Source organism: Carcharhinus amblyrhynchos, chromosome 6, assembly GCF_965287045.1.
Source record: "Carcharhinus amblyrhynchos chromosome 6, sCarAmb.v2.hapA, whole genome shotgun sequence".
Classification (NCBI taxonomy): domain Eukaryota; kingdom Metazoa; phylum Chordata; class Chondrichthyes; order Carcharhiniformes; family Carcharhinidae; genus Carcharhinus; species Carcharhinus amblyrhynchos.
In genome coordinates this window covers 6977308-7004354 of record NC_137329.1, presented here as the reverse complement: position 1 = coordinate 7004354, position 27047 = coordinate 6977308, and the positions used below count along the sequence as shown (strand labels likewise).

General features: G+C 43.5%; 1 protein-coding gene across 1 annotated transcript in view; it reads right to left on the bottom strand.

Moving 5' to 3' along the window:
* alx4a (ALX homeobox 4a) overlaps positions 1–27047 on the bottom strand; it is a 52602-nt gene that overhangs the window by 6000 nt on the left and 19555 nt on the right. The window contains exons 2-3 of the mRNA XM_080191529.1: positions 22762–23060; positions 17537–17662 (exon numbers count right to left, since the gene is read on the bottom strand). Coding sequence (XP_080047655.1) covers positions 17537–17662; positions 22762–23060 — 425 coding nt within the window. The remainder of the gene's footprint in view (positions 1–17536; positions 17663–22761; positions 23061–27047) is intronic.

The following is a 27047-nucleotide window of genomic DNA, read 5'->3' as shown; positions in this document are numbered from 1 at the left end:
GTTTAAATCTTGGGCAGTGTAATTTCCAGTACAGATGTGTGGTCAGTCCCAGCTGCTCTACACATTCAGCCCACACCCCTGCTTTTGTTTTACTTTTTTTTAACTTTGTTTTCCTTTTTTTTGTCCGATTCTCTTTTTAAACGAGCAAGTCTCACAACACCAGGCTAAAGTCCAACAGGTTTGTTTGGAATCACGAACTTTCCCAGCGCTGCTCCTTCAGTCAGGTGAGTCTTTTACCTCAGTCTTTGCCTCAAGAATCACTGGTGTTCAGTCATTTCCAGGGCCACACGGATCAGCGTTGCTGCCTCACAGTACCAGGGTACCAGGCTGGGGTGACTGTGTGGAGTTTGCACACATTCTCCCCTTGTCTTACGTGGGTTTCCTCCCACAATGCTGGTTAAGTGCATTGACCCGAACAGGTGCCTGAATGTGGCAACTCGGGGAATTTCACAGTAACTTCATTGAAGTGTTAATGTAAGCCTTACTTGTGACTAATCCGCGATTTTTTAAAAGTTTACTTATTAATCTTCAACATTTTGGTCAGAGTTGAATAAAATTATTTAATGGAATGACATTTCTACGATAGTTTGACCAGCATCTGTCAGTGAAAAATGAATGATTATTGCAGCAATTCTCTGGGAAATAAAATGGGGCCTTTTACAGGGGAGTGAAGTGCAGGCAGGCTGGACTGCGAAGGAATGCAACTTTGTCCTGTTACTAATGTTTGAAGGTTTTTTTTTGGAATTCCTCCCAATCCCCTCTGTATTTAACATTTGTTCCCAATGCAAAATTGATTCCCTTCAGGTCAGAGTTGAGGTGTGCTGTGTACTGGTGGGAGTGATGACTTAACAAATAGCATTTGCTCGCTTTCTTTAGCTTATTTGGATGCACTTTCCCTGGTAGTTAACTGCAGCCCGTCCCTGTAACGGCTCAATAACTGGTGAACAACGACGCAGAGAGAGAGATGTCTCTCTCTTGTAAACTGCGACTGGGGGGCTAGGTGGATTACAGACTGGGATTTCTTTCAGCCGCATGAAACGTCTCAGTGTAACAAGTTTGATTTTAAATCATCGAGTCCGAGTGTTTGGAATTCATACCGCGTTGTACAAATTTAATTTAAAACCATTCATCATGAGATAGCGGGAGCAGCAAAAAATAAACCAAAGTCTTTTGGACTTGAACAAATTAAGCCTTTTGCGTTATGTTTTAGCGTTAGATCATATTCTACAAGCCTCTATCGTTATTCTGTACAGCAGTAACCCAGTTTAAGTATAGTTAAACGCATATATGTGTAATCCAGTCTCAATTTAGCCAATTTCAAACACAGTCCTCGCATTTCTGTCTCAACTCGGCACTAAATAAACATTAAACTCGCATGCCATTAAGGTCATTAGCAGGTGTTTATTGAACTCCAGTGAATTTAATCTGAAAATGTGGCCGACTTTTCTCGCTTTGATTTTTTTTCTCTCTTCTGTTTATAGATATTAATCTCGATCTTCAGGCATCTCGGTGGGATTTGCTATTGATTGAATTCTCCAATAGTAGCCGTAGTTTCTAAAATAGGCAGTGCCGCCTGGACATGTTCTTGTCAGCTCACAGAGTCCACACAATGTATCGCCATCTTCGCCCTCCCTGCCCCCAGCTCTGGGGTGTGCCTGTTGCTCAGACAGACAAATGCGCATCTTTGGAAAGTTTTAAACATTATCAGTTTGAAGGTTGCTAGTGTCTGAGATTGGAGTCGCCTACGTATCAATTAAAAAAAACAAATATTTCCTCCAACACGAGTTTTTTTTTAAAACGTTCTCTGCACAATTTAAAAAGTTCGATCGATTTTTAACTTAAGAATATGATGAACGTAAAAAAGTTTATTGGTCACAAGTAAGGCTTACATTAACACTGCAATGAAGTGACTGTAAAGTTCCCCTAGTCGCCACAGTCGAGTGCCTGTTCTGCTCAATGCACCGAACCAGCACGTCTTTCAGAATGTGGGAGGAAACCAGAGCTCCCGGAGGAAACCCATGCAGACATGGGGAGAACATGCAAATGCCACACAAAGTGACCCAAACCAGGAATCGAACTCAGGCCCCTGGCTCTGTGAAGCAGCAGTGTTAATGGCTGTGTTATGGTGCCAGCAAATAATATCCTCAGAAATCTGCACATTTAATATAATGAAATGGTTTAAGGGTTCAGGAAACTATTTCAGGTTTACTAAATCTACAAAGCAACAATGGACTGTACCTTACTTTCCACAGTAACACCCTGAGAGGCAGTGTTTAAAACCCCAGTGAAATATGTGTTGATCTGCCCTATTCTCCTTTTGGCTCTGCCGATTCTGATTTTGGACTCATCAGAAAGATGTTCTTCAAAAACTGGACCCGATTATAAAATGCTGCAGTTCATCAAACTCAAAAATCTAAGATTAAGTTGATCTTTCTTTACACCTAGCGATGACTGTAACACTACATTCTACACTCCTTTCCTTCTCTATGAACAGTATGCTTTGTCTGTATCATGTGCAAGAAACAATAGTTTTCACTGCATACTAATACATGTGACAATAACAAATCAAATCAAAATCAGTGTATCATATCTGATCTAAAAATAATGACACTATCTGTACTATATCAAATCATCGTCTTGTTTGGTGATCACTTGCCAATGAGAATAAAGTGCTTGGTATGGCTCCTGTTCTGACCAAGACCGCAACAAACTAAAAAAGGTCGTGAATGTAGCCCAATCCATCAGACAAACTAGCCTCCCATCCATTGACTGTCTACACTTCCCGCTGCCTCGGCAAAGCAGCCAGCACAATTAGGAATCCCACACACCCCGGATATTCTCTCTTCCACCTTCTTCCTTCGGGAAAAAGATATAAAAGCCCAAGGTCACGTACCAACTGACTCAAAAACAGCTTCTTCCCTGCTGCTGTCAGACTTTTGAATGGACCTACCTCGCATGAAGTTGATCTTTCCCTACACCCTAGCTATAAATGTAACACTACATTCTGCACTGTCTTGTTTCCTTCTCTTTGAACGGTATGTTTTGTCTGTATAGCGTGCAAGAAATAATGCTTTTTAATGTATGTTAATACATGTGACAATAATAGATCAGATCAAATGATTGTCCATCTAATAAACTGTGTGTCACTGATCATGGGCTCTGTGGGTCCTTGTGTGGCTGATGATCTCCATCCCAGAACCCTAGCTTCCACCTCACACTTGGCAATGTGTCCAGGAGGTGGATTCAGTTTTTGGATTCTGGATTGCTGATATTCCTTTCCCAAGCTCCTTTTCTGGGCCTCCTCTCGCTGTGGGGTGTCCTCTGCACAGACTATTTAATTCTGTCCTTTTGGTGTGAAATAACTGCAGAGTTTTTAGTCATTCCCTGAAGAGGCAACCTTTAGAATATTTGTAATTGTTCTTTAATTTTCCATGAAATGTCCACTGACCAGACATTTGGCAACAACAATATTTGGATTTAAGAAAACTAGAAACTATTTAGAAATATTGATTCCTATTATGAAACTAGAAAAATATTTGAATATAAATTGGACTGATACTAGCAGTAAAGAAAATTCCGGGGTATATATGACTAAATTGTATTTGGTTTGAATTGAAAAAGTTATTTATTAGTCACAAGTAGGCTTCCATTAACACTGCAATGAAGTTACTGTGACAATCCCCTGGTCACCACATTCCAATACCTGTTTGGGTACACTGAGGGAGGATTTAGCATGGCCAATACATCTAACTAGCATGTCTTTCATGCTGTGAGAGGAAGCTGGGGCACCCAGAGGAAACCCATGCAAACATGGGGAGAATGTTCAAACTCCACATAGACAGTGACCCAAGCCAGGAATCGAATCCGGGTCCTTGATGCTGTGAGGCAGCAGTACTAATCACTGTGCCACCAGGGACAGCAATACCGATTATGGGAAAGCTATGTACTCATTCCAAACCTGCAAAAGAAACTGTGAAGTTCTCAATTTATCGGTTGTCCAAGGGCACAAATATTGTGTTTAACTTTTCAGCTAGCTTTTACCTGGTCACAAAATGTTACATTTATTGAAATTCCATACGACAAAGTGTGCCCTGCTTTAATGTGGCAAGTTAATTATTATTGACTCCTGAAATATAATAGTTTCATGCAACTGGGTCTCTTTTCCTCACTCAGTATATAGTTACAGCATTCCCACCCAACGCAGCATTGGCAAAACTGGCAAGGTGGAATTCCATTAGAAAACTGGGAAAAAATTATGCTGTTTTTCTGGAGTGAGTTTTAAGTTTAAGAATCTACCCAAACCCATGTTTATAATAAATGTAAGCCTTTCTATGGACCAGCACAAGCAATTTGCAGAACAGAATGTAATCAGAGTTTACATATATGTGTATATATATATGTATACATATACATACATATATTTAAGTACAATAATCATGTGCAGTTTATTGACAGAGTTCAAAAAATGAGTTTAGCACAAATAAAGCACTTTAGCGAGTGTCTTGGCCTCTATCTGTGAGTGATGTGATTTTAATTAATTGAAAATAGCTTCAGAACGATTCTGAATATTTATTGGCTTCACTGGTGTACACTAGTCAGTTTTAATTAAGTATATTTTGTAATGTTATAAAACATGCCGACTAGTCCCTGTATCACATGCCGACTAGTGTCAGTAAAACATAGAAAGCTTTCTTTCTGGTTGTATCACAGCTTGGTATGGGCTCCTGCTCTAACCAAGATCACAAGGAACTACAAAATGTTGTGAATGTAGCCCAATCCATCACACAAACCAATCTCCCATCCATTGACTCTGTCTACACTTCCCACTGCCTCAGCAAAGCAGCCAGTATAATCAAGGACCTCACACATCCCTTCTTCCGTCTGGAAAAAGATACAAAAGTCTGAGGTCACGTATCAACCGACTCAAGAATAGCTTCTTCCCGCTTGCTGTCAGACTTTTGAATGGACCTACCTTGCATTAAGCTGATATTTCTCTAACCCCCCCAGCTATGATTGTAACACTATATTCCGCACTCTCATCTCCTTCTCTATGAATGGTATGCTTTGTCTGTACACTGTGCAAGAAACAATACTTTTCACTGCATGTTAATATATGTGACAATAATAAATCAACTCAAACCAAATCAGAAATGCTGACAGGTGCCTGTGTGCCAGAGAAAAATAAACTCAATTTAAAGAGCTTCTTCCAATATCCTCAAATTCAATGGAATCTTGCCATGTTTGTTGCATGGTGACATAGTGATTAGCACTGCTACCTCACAACGCCAGGGACCGGGTTCAATTTCCAGCTTGGGCCATTGTCTGTGCAGAGTCTGCACATTCTCCCTGTGTCTGCGTGGGTTTCTTCTGGGTGCTCCAGTTTCCTCCCACAGTCCAAAAGACATGACGGTTAGGTGCATTGGCCATGCTAAATTCTCCCTCGGGCCTCTCGGCAGGGCGGGGGGGGGGGGGGAGGGGTGGGGGAGGAGTGGCGGTGGGGGATCCCTCTGCCATTCTGTACTCGGTGGTGACAGAGGGAGGGAGCACAGTGATCAGGGCTGGACATTGGGGTGGGGGAGAGGGGACTGCTGGGAGGGGGTGGGGTCGAGACTGCAGGGGCACGGGGAGGGAGGCGGGAGGGTGAGCAGGGCATATTGAGGCAGATGGGAGGGTTGAGGCTGGCCCAGACATGCCTGGGAGGCCAGTGATCCATTGATGGGAGTTGCTGTGCTGGCCAGTTATCAGGCAGTGCAGGGCTACTGCGCGTGCGTCGATCTCCACTCTGACAGATCAGTGCATGTGCAGTGGCCTGCTCAGCACTATGCTGCTGGCCTCTCCAGCGAGAATAGGCACTGCCCACAGATTCTTGATGATATCCACGCTAGTAGACAAAGTGTGGGAGATTCATTTTGAAAATCCCACTGAGAAAGGCAGTGGGATTTCCTCACGTGAATTCAACATTTGGAATTTCTTCGGGAGAATCCCACCCATAGCTTATACAGTGGTGCTTCAGTTTGAATACATCTAAAATCTTTCATCATTGAATTCTCCCCCACAGGATAATAATGCTAACACATATAAATGCGATCCTATTACTAATCACTGTAAGTGAGTTCAGGTAGTATTTTATTGTAAACAGTTCCCTGATGGTACATTTGTATTATTAATTTCATGTTGGTGCAAAATAGAATTAACTTCACCTGATAAATTTCTTAGTGCAAATAGTCTCAAAACCTGAACTGACTCCAACGTACTTGGAATCTTCCATTTTGCTTCAATTGTAAATCAGGCCCTGATTGCATATTAAATTGCATTAATACAATGCTGAAATTTTCAGAGGCACTCTTCTCCAGTCTGGTCTTGTCTTCAGACAATGGCTTATTGTAGAATGTGGCCAGAATGTTAGACACTCACTTAACAAAGCAAATACGCTATGGAAAGCTATGGGTGCGCTCTCATGGCAGTCAATGGAAGTGCTACAGGGACACTCTGAAGATTTAATTTAGGAATTCTGATATGGACTGAGTATTGGGGGAAGATTACCCAGGATGGTTGCCCCTGACGCAACCAAACCAAAACACTGCAGCCTCCTTTGAAAACAAGCATGTATTGGAGGTAGCGAGAAAAGACAAGGAGAGGAAATCAAGGGCAATTCTTCAGAACTCAATTGTCTGCGCTACCCCATCCTCATTCCAGCAAAGTCTTCAATGTGCAGATTGACTTCAGCAGTTACCTACTGACCCACCAGGACCAACAGAAAACCCCAGATAATGAACATGGTCATCGCTAACTGGATGGGTGGAAAATATTGTAAAATCCAGGCTGGTGATTTTGACCCACTGATCTCAATGTAGGAAGATTGCAGGGAGTCCCATCATGATTTTCTGATCAGCTACCACCACTGCATGGTGCAAAAAATGTTCGCACTAAACTGCAACATTTACACGAGTGATTTCAACTGTTTCAAAAACACACGCTTAATCCAAATTGGAGCTTAACAACGGCAGAATGAAGCTGAGAGACTCCTTGGAAAGCAGAGTCTTTCGCTGTTTGACTTTAATATCATATGGAATATAAGGATGTCCTCTTGTTACCCTCACATCAATCCAAAATTGACAGTGTTCGGGATTCATTAACCCTACAAGTTAAACATTGGGATTGAGACAGCTTCAGCTTTGCACTTGTAATAAACCTACGTTGTGCAAATCAGGTGTTTTAAATTTAAATTGACACCAAGGCAGAGTAGAGCTCCATCCTCCCAGAGGGTCCATTTTGTTCTGATCTCCAGTGCGGCAGTGACTCATTCCATGATGCTTATTATTGATAGACTGTACTCTAAACACAGAGTCAGGGCATAGAAATAGAGTGACTGTGGAGGGCACTTGCGTGTGTTTGACACCACCCAAATTGCAAAGATACATTTAACTGTATCTGTAGCATCAGCAGGATACAATATTGCTGCTCTCGCAGTTAGTGGAATTGGATACTGAATTTAGTGTCTGGTTTTGACCCAACACAGAAATGAATGATGAAACCTTGTGGAGAAAGTGGTCTTTTCAGAGTAACCTTACCGTCTCGGTTTAGCATCAGCTCAAGCAGTTTGAACTTTGCACTACAATATTAAACCAATGCAGTTAATCCTGTTTGACAAAGTGCTTTGGGGTCTTTTGGGCCTTTCAAATAGTTTCGTAAACATATCTGATCTTAATTTAAGTGTTTACAGAGCGTTTGCTCTTGACATTTAGAGATTCCAAACTTTTGAGAGACTTGTGTGTTCCCAGGACGCTCCTAAAGAGAGGTTCCAGCTAGGCATAAGCCAAGCAGCGTTCTGACTGGAACCCAAACTGTAGCTATTAATCCAAGACTGGAAGCTACAGTATAAATGCACATGTTCACTTATAATGTACTGAACAAAGGTCACTCAAAATAAATTTGATTTAGTTATTTCTTTTACCAATTGTTGCCGATTCATTCATAAAATTTGATATTGCCATCGGTTTGTGAAGAATATTAGCCCAGGAGGCAGATGTCTTAGGAGGAATGCCAATCTGAACTTTTTTTTTAATCTCTGAAGAGATTTGTTTGTTTGTACAAATAAATTTTTTCTAATGGCACATAATAGAATTTATTTTATGACTCCATTAAAAAAAAATGATTTTTATTTGATTTGATTTATTATTGTCACATGTATTAACATATATTGAAAAGTATTGTTTCTTGCATGCTCTACAGACAAAGCATACCATTCATAGTGAAGGAAAGGAGAGAGTGCAGAATGTAGTGTTACAGTCGTGACTAGGGTGTAGAGAAAGATCAACTTAATGCAAGGCAGGTCCATTCAAAAGTCTGACAGCAGCAGGGAAGAAGCTGTTCTTGAGTTGGTTGGTAGATGACCTCAGGCTTTTATACATTGTTCTCGAAGGAGAAGGTGAAAGAGAGAATGTTCGGGATGTGTGGGGTCCTTAATTATGCTGGCTGCTTTGCTGAGGCTGTGGTAACCAGGCATTGTGCAAACTTTAACAGTAAAGGCAGGTTGATTTCTGCCTCCATGGATGCTGCAATAGTCACACATTTCCCGGCAGGTACAGTATCTTACTTTTATATCACTGACATATTGATTATTGGGAATTGGTCTAGACTTAATACTTCCACTACCTGGCTCTGTCAATCGTTCTCCTATAAATAATTACAGAATATGGCCATGGTGGCACAATGGTTAGCACTGCTGCCTCACAGCTCCAGGGACGAGGGTTTGATTCCAGCTTGGATACTGTTTGTGTGGAGTTTGCACGTTCTCCCCCTGTCTGCGTGGGTTTCCTCCAGGTGCTCCGGTTTCCTCCCACTATCCAAGATGTGCAGGTTAGATTGATTGGCTGTGCTAACTTGTCCCTTAGTGTCAGGGGGACAAGCTAGGATAAATGCATGAGGTTATGGGGATAGGGCCTGGGTGGGATGGTGGTCAGTGCAGACTTGCTGGGCCAAATGGCCTCCTGCTACACTTTAGGATTCTATGAAAAAGATAAGTCTCAGGTCATGTACCAACTGACTGAAGAACAGCTTCTTCCCTGGTGCTGTCAGATGTTTGAATGGACTTACCTCGCATTAAGTTAACCTTTCTCTACACCCTAGCTATGACTGTAACACTACATTATACACTCTCTTGTTTCCTTCTTTATGAACGGTATGTTTTGTCTGTATTGCGCACAAGAAACAACACTTTTCACTGTACGTTAATACATGTGACAATAATAAATCAGATCAAATCAAATCAAATCAAAATCTATGAAAACTACCCCTGCTTCAATATCCTACCAGTGTGTTTTGTTTAGAATAATGTTCTACAATACAGTCCAAAGATGTGCAGGTTAGGTTGATTGGCCATGCTAAGAAATTGCCCTTTAATGTCCAGGGATAAATAGGTTAGAGGGATTAGTGGGTATAATATGTAGGGATATGGGTGTAGGGCCTGGGTGGGATTGTGTTTGGTGCAGACTCGATGGGCCGAATGGGCTCTTTCTGCACTGTAGGGTTCTATGATTCTATGGTATACAAAGCCGTTTAGGAATTCTTAAACTGTGTCCTAAAGGTCAACATTGGTCACTAGTTTTACTACACAACATTTCATTATAAGGCCGTAAGACATAGGAGCAGAAGAAAGCCATTCAGCCCATTGAGTCTGCACACATTATTGTACGTGGCTTTGAAGCAGTAACCACAGAAACATAAGAACTGAGCTTCAGGGACCCCGATATATTGTACAAAGGGAACTGGACACAGTTTTTCTTTTAAAGTTAGTGCCAGTATAAATAGTGCCATTCCTATGAAGATCACTGAGTCAGACACTGAAACCATTCTCCACTAATGGGTGAGATTAGTGTGATAAAACATTTGCATTTCAGTGCAGACCCTGTAAACCCGAAGACTGCGTTTGCCCTGCGCAGAGGAATCCTGGCTTCCACTCGGCAACCTCCCAGCTGCCGCCAATCATTTGACTTTTATGCTAAAGTTTGGGTAAGGACGCCTCAAAGTTGAGGCCCAACTCATTCCAGTCAGCGTTTGGTGGAGGGAATGGGACCACCTGGACTCCATTACCCCAGCTTCACATTAGTATCTTTATAACCACAACCTCAGTGAAGGCTTTTTTTTGTTAACCATTAAAGTCCTCCAAACTCTTCTCTAATCTTAAATATTACTCTGGCACTTCACGGTTGGTGACCAGACATCTGCAGATGCATTTAAATAGCAGGCTGAAAGCACCTCAGTTAGGAGATGGGGGGAGGAAGCGGTGGGGGAGGGGGGTGGTGGAGCGGGGGGGGGGGGGGGGCGATGAGGGGGGGGGTGGAATTGGAAAATCTGGTATTGTTTATTTTGGCAAGGAGAAGACTTGGGAGATATTAAAGTGTTCAACATCTGTGGGTGGGTGGGTGGCAAGGGTATGGGTGGGATAGATAACCTGAAAATATGTTGGAGGTTACTACTGCAGAATGTGGGGGGGGTAGGGATGGGGAGGTGGGGAGAGGGAATCTCCAAAGTGGAGCTCAGAGGAAAGACGTACAAACCTTCTTCATTGAACTACTTTGGGCATAAAACGGAGCAGATGCAACTCCGCAAATCCTTGGGCAGATAATATGGAAAAAATAGTGAATTAATAAGAGGGTGGAGGTCTTATGGCGCAGTGGATTTGGGAGTCATTGTTCAAAATTCCTTTAAGGTTAATGTGGAGGTTCAGCCGGCAGTTAGGAAGGCAAATGCAATGTTAGCATTCATATCGAGAGGGCTAGATTACAAGAGCAGGGATGTATTTTTGAATCTGTATAAGGCTCTGGTCAGACCCCATGTGGAGTACTGTGAGCAGTTTTGGGCCCCATATCTAAGGAAGGATATGTTGGCCTTCAAAAGGATCCAAAGAAGGTTCACAAGAATGATCCCTGGAATGGAGAGCTTGTCATATGAGGAACAATTGAGGACTCTGGATCTGTATTCGTTGGAGTTTAGAAGGATGAGGGGGGAATCTTATTGAAACTTACAGGATACTGCGAGGCCGGGATAGAGTGGACTTGGAGAGGATGTTTCCACTAGTAGGTAAAGCTGGAAACAGAGGGCAGAACCCCAGGCTAAAGGGACAATCCTATAAAACAGAGATGAGGAGGAATTTCTTCAGCCAGAGAGTGGTGAGTCTTTGCCGCAGAAGGCGGGAGAGGCCAGGTCATTGTCATTAAGACAGAGATAGATAGATTCTTGATTAATAAGGGGATCAGGGATTATGGGGAAAAGGCAAGAGAATGGGGATGACAAAAATATCAGCCATGATTGAATGGCAGAGTAGATTCAATGGGCCGAGTGGCCTAATTCTACTCCTATGTCTTATGGTCTTATGGATAGCATCCCTGGCTCTGAGCCAGAAACTCAGGGATTGAATTCTACCTCAGATCTTGATGGCCAAGGAAGATGTATTCATTACACAACCAAACAGATTGAGTGTGTCAACCTGCAGATCCTTCCAAACACGCCAGTGCCAGCCAGTAAGAGTGGGAGAGACTCCCGGTCAGCCATGCTTGATGGAGGGTGGTGCCCCTGGCGATTGCCTAGTGATCTGTTCTGGGAATTACTAGCTAGAGAAACAGACAAAAGTCTGCCTTGGTGCATCACTAGGTATGGGAAGAGAATTGCAATGGGAGGTTAGGTAACTGAGCAGTGCAGTTGTTGGGGTTTTCCAGGTGAATTAGAGTTTTTCTCTGCTGCTGAAGCCCTCTCCATGCCTTTGTTATCCTCCAAGATTTGACCATTCCAACACACTTCTCTCCCACATTCTGTCCTCCATAAACTTAAAACCATCTAGAACTTTGTTGCTCGTGAATCATAGAATCATAGAACCCTACAGTGCAGAAAGAGGCCCTTTGGCCCATCGAGTCTGCACCGAACACAATCCCATCCAGGCCCTACCCCCATATCCCTACATATTATACCCACTAATCCCTCTAGCCTACACATCCCTGGACACTAAGGGGCAATTTCTTAGCATGGCCAATCAACCTAACCTGCACATCTTTGGACTGTGGGAGGAAACTGGAGCACCTGGAGGAAACCCACGCAGACACGAGGAGAATGTGCAAACTCCACACAGACAGTGACCCAAGCCAGGAATCAAACCCAGGACCCTGGAGCTGTGAAACAGCAGTGCTAACCACTGTGCCATCGTGACGCGAGTCCTGTTCAGAGTTCACCCTTGTACACCCTGACCATCAGTGAAGCAGTGTCTTGAGTTTAAAATTCTCATCATTGTTTGAAAATTCCTCCAAGGCCTTGTCCCTCCTTATCTTTGTGATCTTCACCAACCCCACAACCTTCCACAATATCTATGCTCTGCCTACTGTCCAATCCTAATGATAATTGCTCCACCATTGGTGACCGTGCCTTCATTTGCCTGAGCTCCATGTGCTGGAATTCCCTCCCTACATCTCATTACCTCTTGACCTAACTTTCATCCTTTAAACATAAGAACATAAGAACTCAAGAACTAGGAGCAGGAGTAGGCCATCTGGCCCCTCGAGCCTGCTCCGCCATTCAATAAGATCATGGCTGATCTTTTTGTGGATTCAGCTCCACTTACCTGCCTGCTCACCATGACCCTTAATTCCTTTACTGTTCAAAAATGTATCTATCCTTGCCTTAAAAACATTCAATGAGGTAGCCTCAACTGCTTCACTGGGCAGGGAATTCCATAGATTCACAACACTTTGTGTGAAGAAGTTCCTCCTCAACTCAGTCTGAAGTCTACTTCCCCTTATTTTGAGGCCATGCCTCCTAGTTCTAGTTTCGCCTGCCAGTGGAAACAATTTCTCTGCTTCTCGCTTATCTATTCCTTTCATAATCTTATATGTTTCTATAAGATATCCCTTCATTCTTCTTGAGTATAGCCCCAGCCTGTCAGTCTGTCCTCATAAGCCAACCCTCTCAATTTTGGAATCAACCTAGTGAATCTCCTCTGCACCCCCTCCAGTGCCAGTACATCCTTTTTCAAGTAAGGAGACCAAAACTGTACACAGTACTCCGGGTGTGGCCTCACCAGCACCTTATACAGTTGCAACATAACCTTGCTGTTTTTAAACTTCATCTCTCTAGCAATGAAGGACAAAATTCCATTTGCCTTCTTAATTACCTGCTGCACTTGCAAACTAACTCCTTGAGAATCCTGCACAAGGACACTCAGGTCCCTCTGCAGAGCAGCATGTTGCAATTTTTTAACATTTAAATAATAGTTGATTTTGCTGTTATTTCTACAGAATGGATGATCTCACATTTACCAACATTGTACTCTATCTGCCAGACCTTTGCCCACTCACTTAGATCATCTATATCCCTTTGTAGACTTTCAGCGTCCTCTGCACACTTTGCTCTTCAACACATCTTAGTGTCATCTGTGAATTTTGACGCAACTACACTTGGTCCCCAACTCCAAGTCATTGATGTAAATCGTAAACAATTGCAATCCCAACACTGATCCCTGAAGCACAACACTAATCACTGATCGCCAACCAGAAAAAACACCCATTTACCCATCACTCTTTGTTTTCTGTAGTAAACCAATCCTTTATCTGTGCTAATACATTACCCATAACACTGTGCACCTTTATCTTATGTAGCAGTCTTTGGTGCGGCACCTTGTCAAATGTCTTCTGGAAATCCAGATACACCACATCCACAGGTTCCCCATTGTCCACTGCACATGTAATGTTCTCAAAAAATTCCACCAAATTAGTCAAACACTCTTAAGACACTCTTAATTCACTCTTAAGACCTACCGTTGACTAAGCTTTTGCTTGTCTGACCGAATATCTGCTATGTGGTTCAGTGTCAGAATTTGATTTTCATACTCCTGTGAGGTGCCTTAGAATACAGTTCATTACATTAAAGGTGATATATAAATATTAAGTTATTAATCTATATTAAGTTATGGTGCACAGAATTTCACTTTCCCTTAACTTTAAGTAGAGGAAGACATTGTTACTTGCTGCTTTCCTTTCTCACCACTCAGTTGTGTCAAACAGTAGTTGACATACTAATCCAGTATTAAGGTGTGATTTATTATTTGGCACTTCTGTAATTTATACCATGAGATTGTGATATTCCTGCACTGGGTTCTCATTTTGCATGGATTTACAATTCTGACATCAAAATAACACAGCGACTTTTTGTCTTGTTCAGTAGCAGGAGATAGGGCAATGGTTACACATTCAATTATGGTAAAGAAAATATTGCAGAGTGTAAAATAGGCTAGCACTGAACTATTGCCTGTTTGAATCCACTAACCAAGGTGATTTTTTCACCATGCAGTGCGAAAACTAGTTCCACCATTCCAACAGCTGAGATGTAAAGCCATGAAAATGTAAGTCTGCTTTTGGTATTTGGATGAAGAATTTTTTTTAGAAAGTAAACACAGGGAATTTTCTTTTTATTTCAGAATATGAACATAAGAAAACTCTCAACATTGTTGCTGCTTTCACACTTGGAATATGACACACAGTTTTGAACTCTTTATCTATGGGAGGATATGTTTCCCTTTGAGGCTGTGCAGCAAAGGATTACTGGACTGAATTTGGGATGAGAGTGTTGTCTAATGATGGGAGATTGAGTAGAATTTGCCTTCTGCAGTTTAGCTGAGAGGTGACCAGAAATAAGTTCTGGGGTCACAGGTAAAGATAGCAGATTTCCTTCCCTAAAGGACATTATTGAACCAGATGGGTTTTTATGACAGTCAACTCATAGTCATCATTAGACTTTTACTTCCAGATTTTTATCGAATTCAAGTTTCACCATCCGCTGTGGTGGGATTCGATCCACCTGGATCTCTGGATTCCTAGTGCAGTGACAATGCCACTTTGCCATTTCCTCAATTCACCACAACAATTCTGCAGCCGCATAGATGTTGAACAATATCCTCAGCTTCACCTTTGCCCTAGTCTCCATTAAAACCATTACCTTCTCTAATCTGGCTTAGTGTCCAATCGTCTCCCTGCACCCCTCTTCTTCCCATCCCAGTACAGCCTTTATCTCCATTCCCTTAGGATATTTATCTGGATATAGTGGACACCCAGTCTGGATGTTCAACACCAGATCTCACTGGATCACATAAAGCATGATTGGATTGTCTCTGATCTGTCAAAAAAATGGCTGACTATTCCAGAATGGCCCTGGAATGCAAAGATTACACCATCACCCCACATTCTGAAGTTTCTTTTCTCGACTGTAAAGCACCGTTCTTAACACTTTTACTGTCTCTCGTGCACCTTAACCTCCAACAAGTATGAAGAGTTTGTGCATATCTTCAACAAGCAGCTGCTTCTTCCCACTTTTCCTTTAGTCTACTGTGGTCAAACTTCCTTCAAGCATTCCCCATACCCTAGCCTGGAATAACTTTCTTTTGAGCTCATCTTGTCCATCTCCTGCTCCATGGATCCTATACAAACTAAGCTGTTGACCACACAAATTCCCTTCCTGGCACCCATGTTAATTAATATCATTAACATTCCTCTACCCCTCAAGTACTGCTGCCTCTTCTTTTAAATCTGCTGTCAACAACATTTTTTTAAAAAAAACCCCTCCATCCTTGCAAACTATTGCTCTAACTACAACCTCCCTTTCCTCTCAAGCCCTTGGGAGGTTGTTACCTACCAAGATCATGCCCACCTAGTTCCATGTTTGAATCCTTCATCATGTTTTTGCCCCATAACCAAAATCACTCTTACCAAAATCACATTCTGTTGACAGTGGTGAAATGAATGCTTCCTCTCACCCTTCTCGACCTGTCTTCAGCCTCGGATACAATAAACCTCATCATCTTCCTCATTCACCTCTCCATTGGATGTGACTGAGTGTCTATTCTTAGCTGACCAATCATAGCCAGAGAATCACCTGCAATGGCTTCACTTTGTGATCCTGCAGCCCAAAGGTTTATCACTGACCCCTTCAAATTTCTCATCTACATACTATCCATTTCTGTTCTCCCTTCTCTCTCCACCCTCATTTTCATTAACTTAAGTTCACTGGACAAGCAGAAATTCTATCCAATTAAATATTGAGAAACCATTACCTTTGTTCCCTAGTGGCCAGATCCATCAGTCTAACTGGCAACGTTAAAATGTCACTAGACCAGTAATCCAGAAGTCTATGCTCTGGGGTCATGAGTTCAAATCCCAACACGGCTGTTTGTGGAATTCAAATTCAATTAATAAAATCAGGAATATAAAGCCAGTCTCAGTAATGGTGATCATAAAACTGTCATCAATAATTGCAAAACCCCATCTGATTCACTGACATCCTTCAGGGAGGAATTCTCTGCTCTGGCCTACATGTGACTCTAGAACCACAGCGATGGAGTTCACTCTTAACTGCCCTCTGAAATGGTATAGCTAAAAGATTTTTTAAAAGTTTTATTTATTATCGTCACAAGTAGGCTTACATTAACACTGCATTGAAGTTACTGTGAAAATCCCCTAGTCACCAAAGCACTCAGTTCAAGTTCCAGGGCAATTAGGGATGGGCAACAAATGCTGGCCTTGCCAGCGATGCCCACATCCCATGAAAGGATAAAGAAAACTATTTCTAATCTTGGTATTGGATTTGACCCGGAGATGAGATTCTGACTACATGTCACATTACATCCGTAACAATACCCAACTCAGTAAACTTGTGAGTATCTAATAAGTTGCTCCAACTTGTCCTATTTGCCCATCACCTCTGGCTCACAGCCCTGCAAGTGCAATTCATTTTAAAATTCTCAGCCTTTATTTCAGATTCCTCCAGCGGCCCTCACCTCCCTCAATCTCAGCCATTTCCTCATATCTTCTCCAATCCAGCACTGTTCCCGCTGTTAACGCTTCCACTGTGTGTGACTGTCCTTTTAGCCGGCAAGACCCTCTTGCTGCAACTGGCTCGCTAAACGTATCTCCTTCCCTCCCTCAAGACTTACCTCTGTGGCCAAGCTTCGAGTCCTCCTGTTAAATGTGATTTTTTTCCTCTTGGGGATGTTTTGTGGCGTTGGGATTTGTTGTTGCTATCGGCTAGCGCTGCCGTTGGATGAAGGATTATTTGGTGCCGACAGAAGTGAAAGTGTCCCTTTCCCGGGAGGAGTTCACACTCGCTGCAGTAAGTACAACAAGTGAACTGAAATGTGAATTTAATGTATTCATGGCACCTAACTTTCCCAGACTCTGAAGGAGCTAGGGATTTTTTTTTTGGTGTAAATTCCCACTCCGTGTAGATGATGAATGTGGGGCTGGATGGAAATGAAATACAAAACCCGGTGGTATTCCATCAACTGCAATGCATTGAATATAGAAACCAGCTCAGCGGCAAATGCTGAAAACCTCAGCACTATGGCAATGCAATTCAGCTACTTTATAAGATATTAAAAATGATCCTAATTCACATTTTTAAAAGCACAGAACATTATTAACGCGGATGTCTCGGTGTGTACAATGCACTTGGAGATCGTCACAAAGTATTTCAAAATTCCTCTCCAATAGTTGGTGCCTACCTGTGCATAGCTCTCTCTGGTGAGAATGGGTAACTCATAGGCAGTGGAGAAATGGCTACGAACTTGTTGCATCTGTCCAAAGCGCTCTCTTTTCCTCCATTTAGCTCTTCTGTTTTGAAACCAAACCTAAACCAGAAGAGAACAACAAGGGGGGGGCAATTGAAAATTTCTTCCAGTTTCCACGCGGTGCGATTAAGGTGGAAATTGAGGGACATTTCAATCCTAGGACCGTTATGTTTCTCTCATCTCAACCTACTGCTGCCAGAGGTAGTAGTTACAGGCAGGCACAGTTTTGTGTTTTAAAAAGCATTTAGACAGTTACATGGGTAAGATGGGTAGAGAGGGATATGGGCAATTGAGACTAGCTTAGTGGTAATAAAAAGGCGGCATGGACAAGTTGGGCCGAATGGCCTGTTTCCATGCTGTGAACCTCGATGACTGCCCTATTCACCTTCAATCCGAGGAAGGACCGGCAGAGTTCCCTCAGCTAATGAAACTTTCTAACTTTTTCTCTGAGGCATTGGTTATTGGCTTTAAACTCGACAAGCAGAAAATCTACTAAACAAAAAGAGTTGGAGGGTTTGATTTATGGATCTTAATCTAATTAACCCAGAGGTAGCACAGGGGAATCTGTACATTTTAAGAAAAGCTCCAATTTCAAAAGTACATCAATTATACTTCAAAAGGCGCGATTAATATTGTCAATTACTGATTTTCCAATCAAAGCATTTTCACAAGAACAATTGTATGTTAAAGCTGGATAGAATTTCTACATCATTTTGAAATGTGTATTTCTTAGCGGTTGAAAAGCTACTTCGGATTAATTAACTTTTAACAAATGATCCACAATTTAAACAAATTTTATACAACAATTTACTTTTAAGGTGGGGGAGAAACTTCCAATTCGCTTCACCCAGTTTATTGAGAAAGATACAGACACTAATGGACAGTTCTGTCCTGTTCAATTTCAGATCAATGTCACTTGAAGCAAATTAAACTTCCTGATAGCGTCGCTTCGCACTTAGCAAGAAAGATGTTGCTTTTGATGTGATGTTCGGGTCTATTTGACTGTAATATCCGTTTATTTTCACTATCACTTCATCTTCCGCCTGGTTAATATGAAGCAGAGCTGGAGATGGACGGATAGCGCCCGTTATCTAATGTTATCTTTGAACGCAAAGGGATGGGGGGAGGAATTGATTCGCAGGCGTCACCCAGAGGAAGGGGAGTTGGAAAAGAATCCCGTAGCTTCACCCACTCTGGTCGCCGCTTTGACAAATGTCGACTGGAGAGCGGCGGAAAACAGAAAGATGCGGAGGGCCCCCTGCCCCGATTTGTCAATTCCGACTGCCAGAAAACCGCTTCTATTTTCTGTCTGAACCGCCCGAACCCCAGTGAGTAAATGACAGCGAAAATGGGAGGGGGAGTTCCATGGAAAGATGTAAACTGGGATCAATGCAGTGTGTGAAAGATGTGTAAGGTGGATAATGTGTGTATTGTTTAATATGTGTGTCTAGTGTGTGTGTAAAGTGCGTGTAAGTTTTGTGTGTGTGAGGAGTCCGTGTAAATTGAGTGTGTAAGGTGTCTGTGTGAGTTGAGGGTGTAAGGAGATGTGTAAATTGAGCGTGTAAGGAGCCTGTATGAGTAAAGGGGGTAAGGAGTCTGTCAGTTAAGTGTGTCAGGAGTCTATGTGATTTTAGAGTGTAAGGGGTCTGTGTAAGTTGAGTGTGTAAAGAACCTGCGTCCGTTGAGTGTGTAAGGAGGCTTCGAGAATTGAGTGTGTAAGGAGATGTGTGTCAGTTGAGTGTGTAATGAGTCGATGTGAGTTGAGTGTGTAAGAAACTTGTGTAAATTGTGGGTAAGGAGGCTATGTAATTGTGTAAGGAGTCTGTGTCGGTTGAGTTGTAAGGAGATCGTGTGAGTTTAGTGCGTAAGGAGGGCGTGTGAATTGAGTGTGTAAGGAGTCTGAGTAAATTGAGTGTTTAAGGAGGCTGTGTGAGTTGAGTGTATAGGGGGTCTCTGTCAGCTGAGTATGTAAGGAGTCTGTGTAAATTGAGTGTGTAAAGAGTCTGTGTAAATTGAGTGTGTAGGGAATCTGTGTGAGTTGAGTGTGGAAGGAATCTGTGAATTGAGTGTGTAAAGAGTCTGTGTGAGTTGAGTGTGTGGGGAGTTTATGTGAGTTGAGGGTGGAGGGAGTTTGTGTGAGTTGAGTGTGTAAGGAGTCTGTGTGAGTTGAGTGTGTAGGGAGTCTGTGAATTGGGTGTGTAAGGAGTTTGTGTGAGCTGAGTGTGTAAGGAATCTGTGAATTGAGTGTGTAAAGAGTCTGTGAGTTGAGTGTGTAGAGAGTTTGTGTGAGTTGAAGGTGTAGGGAGTTTGTGTGAGTTGAGTGTGTAAGGAGTCTGTGTGAGTTGCGTGTGTAAGGAGTCTGTGTGAGTTGAGTGTGTAAGGAATCTGTGAATTGAGTGTGTAAAGAGTCTGTGAGTTGAGTGTGTAGAGAGTTTATGTGAGTTGAGGGTGTAGGGAGTTTGTGTGAGTTGAGTGTGTAAGGAGTCTGTGTGAGTTGAGTGTGTAAGGAGTCTGTGTGAGCTGAGTGTGTAAGGAGTCTGTGTGAGCTGAGTGTGTAAGGAATCTCTGTGAGTTGTGCAAGGCGCTCTTAACCACCGACATCGCCGCTTTAAGGATGGGCAGCTGTGAGATTTGAAAGATCGCTGCCCCGCTGTCTAAACATTTTAAACCCACAATCTTCTCTGGCCTCGCAAACCCCTTTCCCAGTTCAGAATCGCGACACTTGCTGCTTTCCAAAAAACAAAATAACATAAAAAAAGAAGCTTCCACGTATTTCAAGAAGTTAGAAACATGAGTATTGTTGGCGGCGGTGGAAAACTCTGCCCGGTGTTTATCTTCTGGTGTTTAAAGGTGATGGAGTGGAGATTATATTACCTTTCTGAGCGGGCCGGTAGTTACCCTGGCGCAGTCCTGCTCTGGGTTCCGTTGTGTTTAAACCAAACTCCAGCGGGCCTGTCTGATTTTGGGTAGGTGCTCTGGTTGGCCCCCAGTGCAAACAGTTTCGGGATGAGATTTGTGACTCAGAAAGATTAAACAAGGAGCAGGGAGAAAGAAAGTGCTCTTGTTGTGGCTTTGGTGAAAGGGGGTCAGATGTTTTTTTTTCAGGGGGTGGGGAGGGGGGGGGGTGGTGGCTTGGAGGGAGCGAAGTCATGAAACTCGAGGCTGAAAGCAGATACCTTTTATCTCCAGAAAGATCGGAAATACGAGGACTTGATGGGAAAATCCTGAAGCTGCAATGTGTTTTCATTGTGTGTTTAATTTCCTGTCCTAACTTCCCTTTAATTCCCGCCTTTGGACGCAGTTCTATATATAGGACTTCACACGGCGGCATTATTACAGATCAACACAGGAGTTGGACTTTTGTTTGCGCGGGGGTGGTGGAGGTGGGGGGGGGGGGGGGGAGAGGGGGGCTTTGCCGACAGGGGACAGATTTAGTTTGCTTTCATAAGCAGTTCGATGGGAGCACCAGAAAACGCTGGGACAGCCCAGAGGAGCCAGTGTGCAGTGAAGATCCTTATCACTGTACAGTCTATGGAAACCTCCGGCTCTGGGGAGGGGGCGTAGGAGGGGGGCGGGGGGGGGTTGCTGGTGGATCGTATCCGAATTAATTTGGTATGGAATTGACGGAGACCTTAATACGAAAAATAATACAACATGTAGGCAGTGACGCTTCCAGGGTGGCACAGTGGTTAGCACTGCTGCCTCACAGCGCCAAGGATCCGGGTTCGAGTCCCGGCTTGGGTCACTGTCTGTGTAGAGTTTGCACGTTCTCCCCGTGTCTGCGTGGGTTTCCTCCCCCCCGCAGTGCTGGTTAGGTGTGTTGGCCGTGCTAAATTCCCCTTCTGTCTACCCGAACAGGCGCCGGCGTGTGGCAACTGAGGGGGGTTCACACTAACTTCAATGTAAGCCTACTTGTGACACTAATAAATAAATTTAAACTCAAAATAATTTCCCGCCCCAAGGCAAGCTTTTCTAATTCTACACGGCGTTGGTTGGTTGATTTGAGATTCAATCCTGCTGCATGTTCTGACAATTTAATGGTCGCTCTCTATCTGTTCCAAAATGAAATCTTTTATCTCCCATTTCCACGTGCTGTCTCTCCATTGGTTACTGGATCCTGTTAGCGGCACTGGAGATTGGGATTCCCGCCAGGAGTGGATCCATGTGCTGCCAGATCCAATTTGGATCCGGCTCCAGCGCCGCTTGTCCAAGTGGGACATGTCACCAGGCGAACATCGGCACAGTGTTTCACATTAATACTTATCACACTCTCCATCAGAAGGAGCACAAATTGACTCCATACAAATGTTAAAACATCGGCTCTCTAACACTGCCCCCCCCCCGCCTCCCTCCACCCCCGCTCACTTTCTACTACCATTCAGACAAGTTACTGGAGCCTTTCTGAACTTTATTTGGATAATCTGGTGAGCGCTCTCACACTGGGTCCCCCTGGATATTTTGTAACAATGTCCACCCCACTCAATCGCTGTATGGAATACACTTGGAAAACCGTGTTAACAATTTAAAAAGCGTTCTTACAAATGAGTTTTTAAAAAGCAGCCAACTCCCGTGGCAATCAGTGTAAACACCTTCATTTCTACACTTCCTTGTTTAGCTTTCCCAAGGAATTGCCAGCAGCGGGGCTGTAAATCTGGCGCGACACAGTTGTGGGGTTTGCCCCAAAGGCGATAAAATGTGGGTAAAAGTCGTTAGGAATGGACCTTGCTTACAACAGGCTCGCTCCCTGGGCTGGACAGTCACCCCTTCTCCCGGCAGCAAGCAGCATTTTTACACTGAACAAAGATATTGTCAAATCCCCTTCACAGTTACTCTGGGCACCCTCTCAAATATTCAACACTATTATTAACTTAAAATCGTTTATCCCGTCAGTTGAATTGTGCGTGTATCAGCCGCAATTGTTGGGAGGATTGTGTCGGGTAAATATGAGCGATTTATCCAATCGCTTACAGAGGGTTTGATAAAGTTGCTAAAATGTTTACCGGGTGAGTTTTAATACGTGCACGCAAGCGGGGATCCTGCGAGCTTTTCACTCCTGCTCAAATAAACTGAGGGTTTGAGTTATTGATAACCTTGGATTTCCCGCGGGGGAAAAGAAAGAGAGAGAGACAGAGAGAGAGATCCTGACACTCAGTGTTTACCTGCACTCGGGCTTCGGTCAGGTCAGTTCTCAGAGCCAGCTGTTCCCTGGCATAGACATCCGGATAATGAGTTTTTTGAAAAACCTTCTCCAGTTCTTCCAGCTGATAGCTGGTGAAGGTGGTTCTGTTCCGGCGTTTCTTGCCCTTGTTACTGTCGCTCTCGCCCTTGTCCAGGGCGCTGGGCAGCTCTGTGTTGGCTCCTTTCATTGCTGCCTCCTTCACGCTGAGATAGGGGCTCTCCATCACCGCAGCGTCAGGACTCTGGGGCAATTCGGACTCTCCCAGTGAACTGTCTTTAGCTGAACACAGAGAGGAGATATAAACACAGATTGGATATAGACTTGGCAGCGAAAAAAACATCTCAATCACCCCCAATCTCTTCAACTTTTCCATTAAATCTCACTTTAATCAATATTCATAATTCCAACCAACTGGAGAAAATGTTGCGGGAAATATTTAGAAGTTGGTTTCACAAGTTTGCCAAAGATCCGTGACTTTGCGACGTTTACCTAGTTTGGACCTTCTGGAGAAACGTGAAAGCGGGGCCTGTTCTGGGCCGGTCCATTTATTTATCCATTCCTCACAACCGGAATGTCCATTCGTTTACCGAAATACCCGCGCACACCCTTCCAAATGAGTGATCGAATAACGCACTCTCTGAGTTGGTACAGGAATAAATCATCTTCGCAGAAATTCCGCTCTGGTCAGAGGGGCAAATGTCCTCCCTTTAGAATTTGGAAATATTTATCGGGTGATTTTGATCGAATCCCGCCTTCTTGCCCCAGCTCTTTAATACAATTCAGGTTAGATTTCTAACTGGAGTCATTGGCACTGCTAATGCGAAATTCAAACGTGGTTTCAACACGGGCGGCGGCGGTGGAAGGTTTGACAAGGAATTGTCTTAAAAACTGCGTGGCTGGAAAGGTAGCCAACTCTTCAATTGTGGCCAGGCTGAGATTGAAATGTTCACAAGCCGTGTGGCCCTGTGCCGTGTCCGTGTTTTTAAACACGGGCCCGACACAGACAAGTCAGGAAGAGTCTGTGAACACGGCAACCTTCCGAGTGCACCACTTCCAGCTGCTTGTTAAACGTATCGTTTGTGTATTTTTTTGGGGGGGCTGGAAATGCACCCACAACTTTTCCTCGCACACGGGAAATACGGCATTCGCTGGTGTACAAATCTCTCCAAGCCAATACCCACCCCCTTGGGTTTCAACACGATAAAAAGTAACAAACTTTCCTCAAAACGCAAGGGAACGCCGGGCCGAGTTTCGAACAATGACTGGGAACCTGACCCGGTTTGTACAGTTGGGAGTTTAGTTTAAGACACAGCAGATGGGGATGATGGCGAGTTCCACTCATTGTTTCGCTTAAAGTCATGTCTGTTTGTGTGTGTGTGTGTGTGTTGCGGGGGGGGGGGAATACAATTGCCTCGGAAATATGGTTATAGCCCATGACTTGTAGGATTTTTTGACTTATTCCACTAACTGTTCCAATGTTGCAGGCACTGTACGTTCTGAGCCGCCACAATCATCTGTTCTCCGAATCATCCCTTTTCTAACACACACTGGCTTTCCAGCCTGGCTTTCCAGTGCACCCACGGTGAGATCTCTGCCCTCCTCTGCACAGTGTGATCGCTGACCTTGTGTCGGCTCCGAGTTTCCACAGGAAGAATGCACCAGCCTTCAAGATGTTGAACACATCTGTGCCAGAGCTGGCGACCTCGAGTTATTTTAGGTAAAAATAGAGAAATTCTGGCCTATCCTCTCTCAAGCAAGTCCTTGAATGTGTGTTCTTAAATTGTTCGCCACCCGCCTAAATGGACACACGATGTGATTTATTGTGCAAATACACAGTTACTGAACTTGACAGTGAAAATTCCGCTATCTATTAGTACCCGCGCCTCCTGCTCAGCCGGGCCGGCATCTATAATAGAGAAATGACAATAAACAGTTTATTTCCATTTCTCTCACTCTATACTTTGGTATTTATCAATGCCCAAATCTGTGTCGTGTTGTTGATATTTAAAACGCAGATGTAAAAATGTTGAGTTGTGGGGGGGGGGTTGTTTCTGATCGATTTGAGAGGGGCGGGCAGCGGAAGGATTATAATTTGTTTGGCAACACCTTCCAACATGTTTTATTGTCCGAATAAATTCGTTGTTTACCAAGAAACGTCATATCCTGCTTAAACTGCTTGAAGAATCTATCAAGGACAGAGTGATTACCGGGAATCACGGTCCAGTCCAACAAAACGCTTCCAAACACAGCTATTCCTCATTGCCCTGACTTTCAATAATCTCTCTCTCCCTTACCCAGCGAGAGGATGTAATCCTTCCTGGGGAACCATTGTGGGAAACATGTGTTTTAGACCTAGCCGTTTGAATCGCGTGCGGGTCTAAATCCTAAACCACTGGATTCATTTTTAACATTCCATATTCCAGAACCACGAAAGACAGCCAGGAAATACAAAATGATGTGACGAAGGGGCAAAGCCCCGAAAGCTAGTGGCGTTTGCTACTAAATAAACCTGTTGGACTTTAACCTGGTGTTGTGAGACTCCTTACTACAGAAATCACAAAATGCAGCAACTTATACTGATTTTTTAAAAAATCATCACTAAGTGGGTATTTATTCCATTTCAGAGTCCGTAAATGTGCGGGTTAGGTTAATTAACCATGATAAATTGCCGCTTAGTGTCAAAGATAAATATTTGGGGTTATGGGGATAGGATCTGGGTGTGAATGTGCAGGCTCAATGGGCCAAATGGCCTCCTTCTGTACTGCAGATTCAATGATCTCCCTAAAGGACATCAGTGAACCAAATGGGTTTTTTTTAAACAATAATCTTCACCATTAATTTAATTCCAGTTTTTTAAAATTGAATTCAAGTTTCACTATCTGCCGTGGATTCGAACCCACGGCTTCTTCGGTCTTGCTTTGGGTCTCTGGATTACAAGACCACCGCGCCGCTGCCTCCCCTAATACTGTACTGATTGTACAAAGTGTTACTGACCCAGGTACAACAGCAATGCTTGCTGACGGATATCTCATTGATATAATCTCATTGATTGTGCCTGAGCACAATCTTTCACATTCCCACACCGGTGGTTAATACTACAACGCCGTTATATGTACAATGGAACATTGGATGGAAATATACCCTTACAGTTTAATGAATGAATAATTTAGTTTCGAGGTCTCCCCGTGTTTGGTTTGCGGTGTCACAAAGCTTTCAAAAAATCCTCATTATCTCAGGGACAGAGAGTAAGTGACAGAGCCGGGGTGGGGGGGGGGCGTCCAATAACGGGCAGAAATTGTCCATCTCACCCATTCGCGCAGCGCTGCTTGATCTCGACGAAATAACACGATCTCTGAAAACTAAATGTTTAATCTGATCCCAGGTAGGGGATTGCTAATGGGATTATAGTTTGCTAAATCCAGCGCAAAGCGGGACCATTCCTGACACTTAGGCCGCGCGAAAAGGCCAGATTTCGGTGAATTTGTGATCCCAGGTTTCCTGAGTGTCGCCTCACACGGGGCCGCGTGGTTTCGTTAAACAATTATCCGTCAGGGGGACCAACTGGCTGGAAACGGGCAAACCCCAATCGCGCCGACTCCCTCCTGTTTCGGAACGAGCAGTTTAACAATCTTTCCACACAATGAAGAGGTTTGCTTACCTTTTTCCCGTCCGGTCCGCACTTCCCAAAGTTTAAAACAAAAAAGCAAATTTCCGCGCTAGGTTGCAGTGGGGGCAGCTGAGCACAAGTTCTCTCCGCAGTTTTGAGATTCCTTTTGTGTGTGTGTGTGTGTGTGTGTGCAAAGGTTTTACAGGACAGGAATGTCCCTGGGCAGAAACAGGGAGCGAATATGGGTTTTATCAGCTTTTTTTTGTCTAAAAGTGAAAGTGGTGCCGGGAACTCTCTCTCTCTCTCTCTTTCCTCTCAGCCTGAGCCTATGATTTAAGGAGCGGAAAATGCCAAAAGAAGATGCGTCATTGCCCCATGTGTCCTCAATCTCCCCAAGATAAACCCACACATCGCAAGGGGCAGGAAGGACGTAGAGCGCGCAGCCGCTCCCAGACCTGAACTCACACACTCACAATCATTCACAACAGTTTACAAAGAGAAATAAAAGGATTTGTAGGCGTGTTTTTTTAAAAAGTGAACCATCGCGAACTCTCTAACCATGTGGGCTCCATGCAACAAACTACAGCGAAATCCGCAGCAGCGGTGGATTAGAATTTACCAAGTCTGTTTTTTAATTGGTCAACATTTACTAACAATAC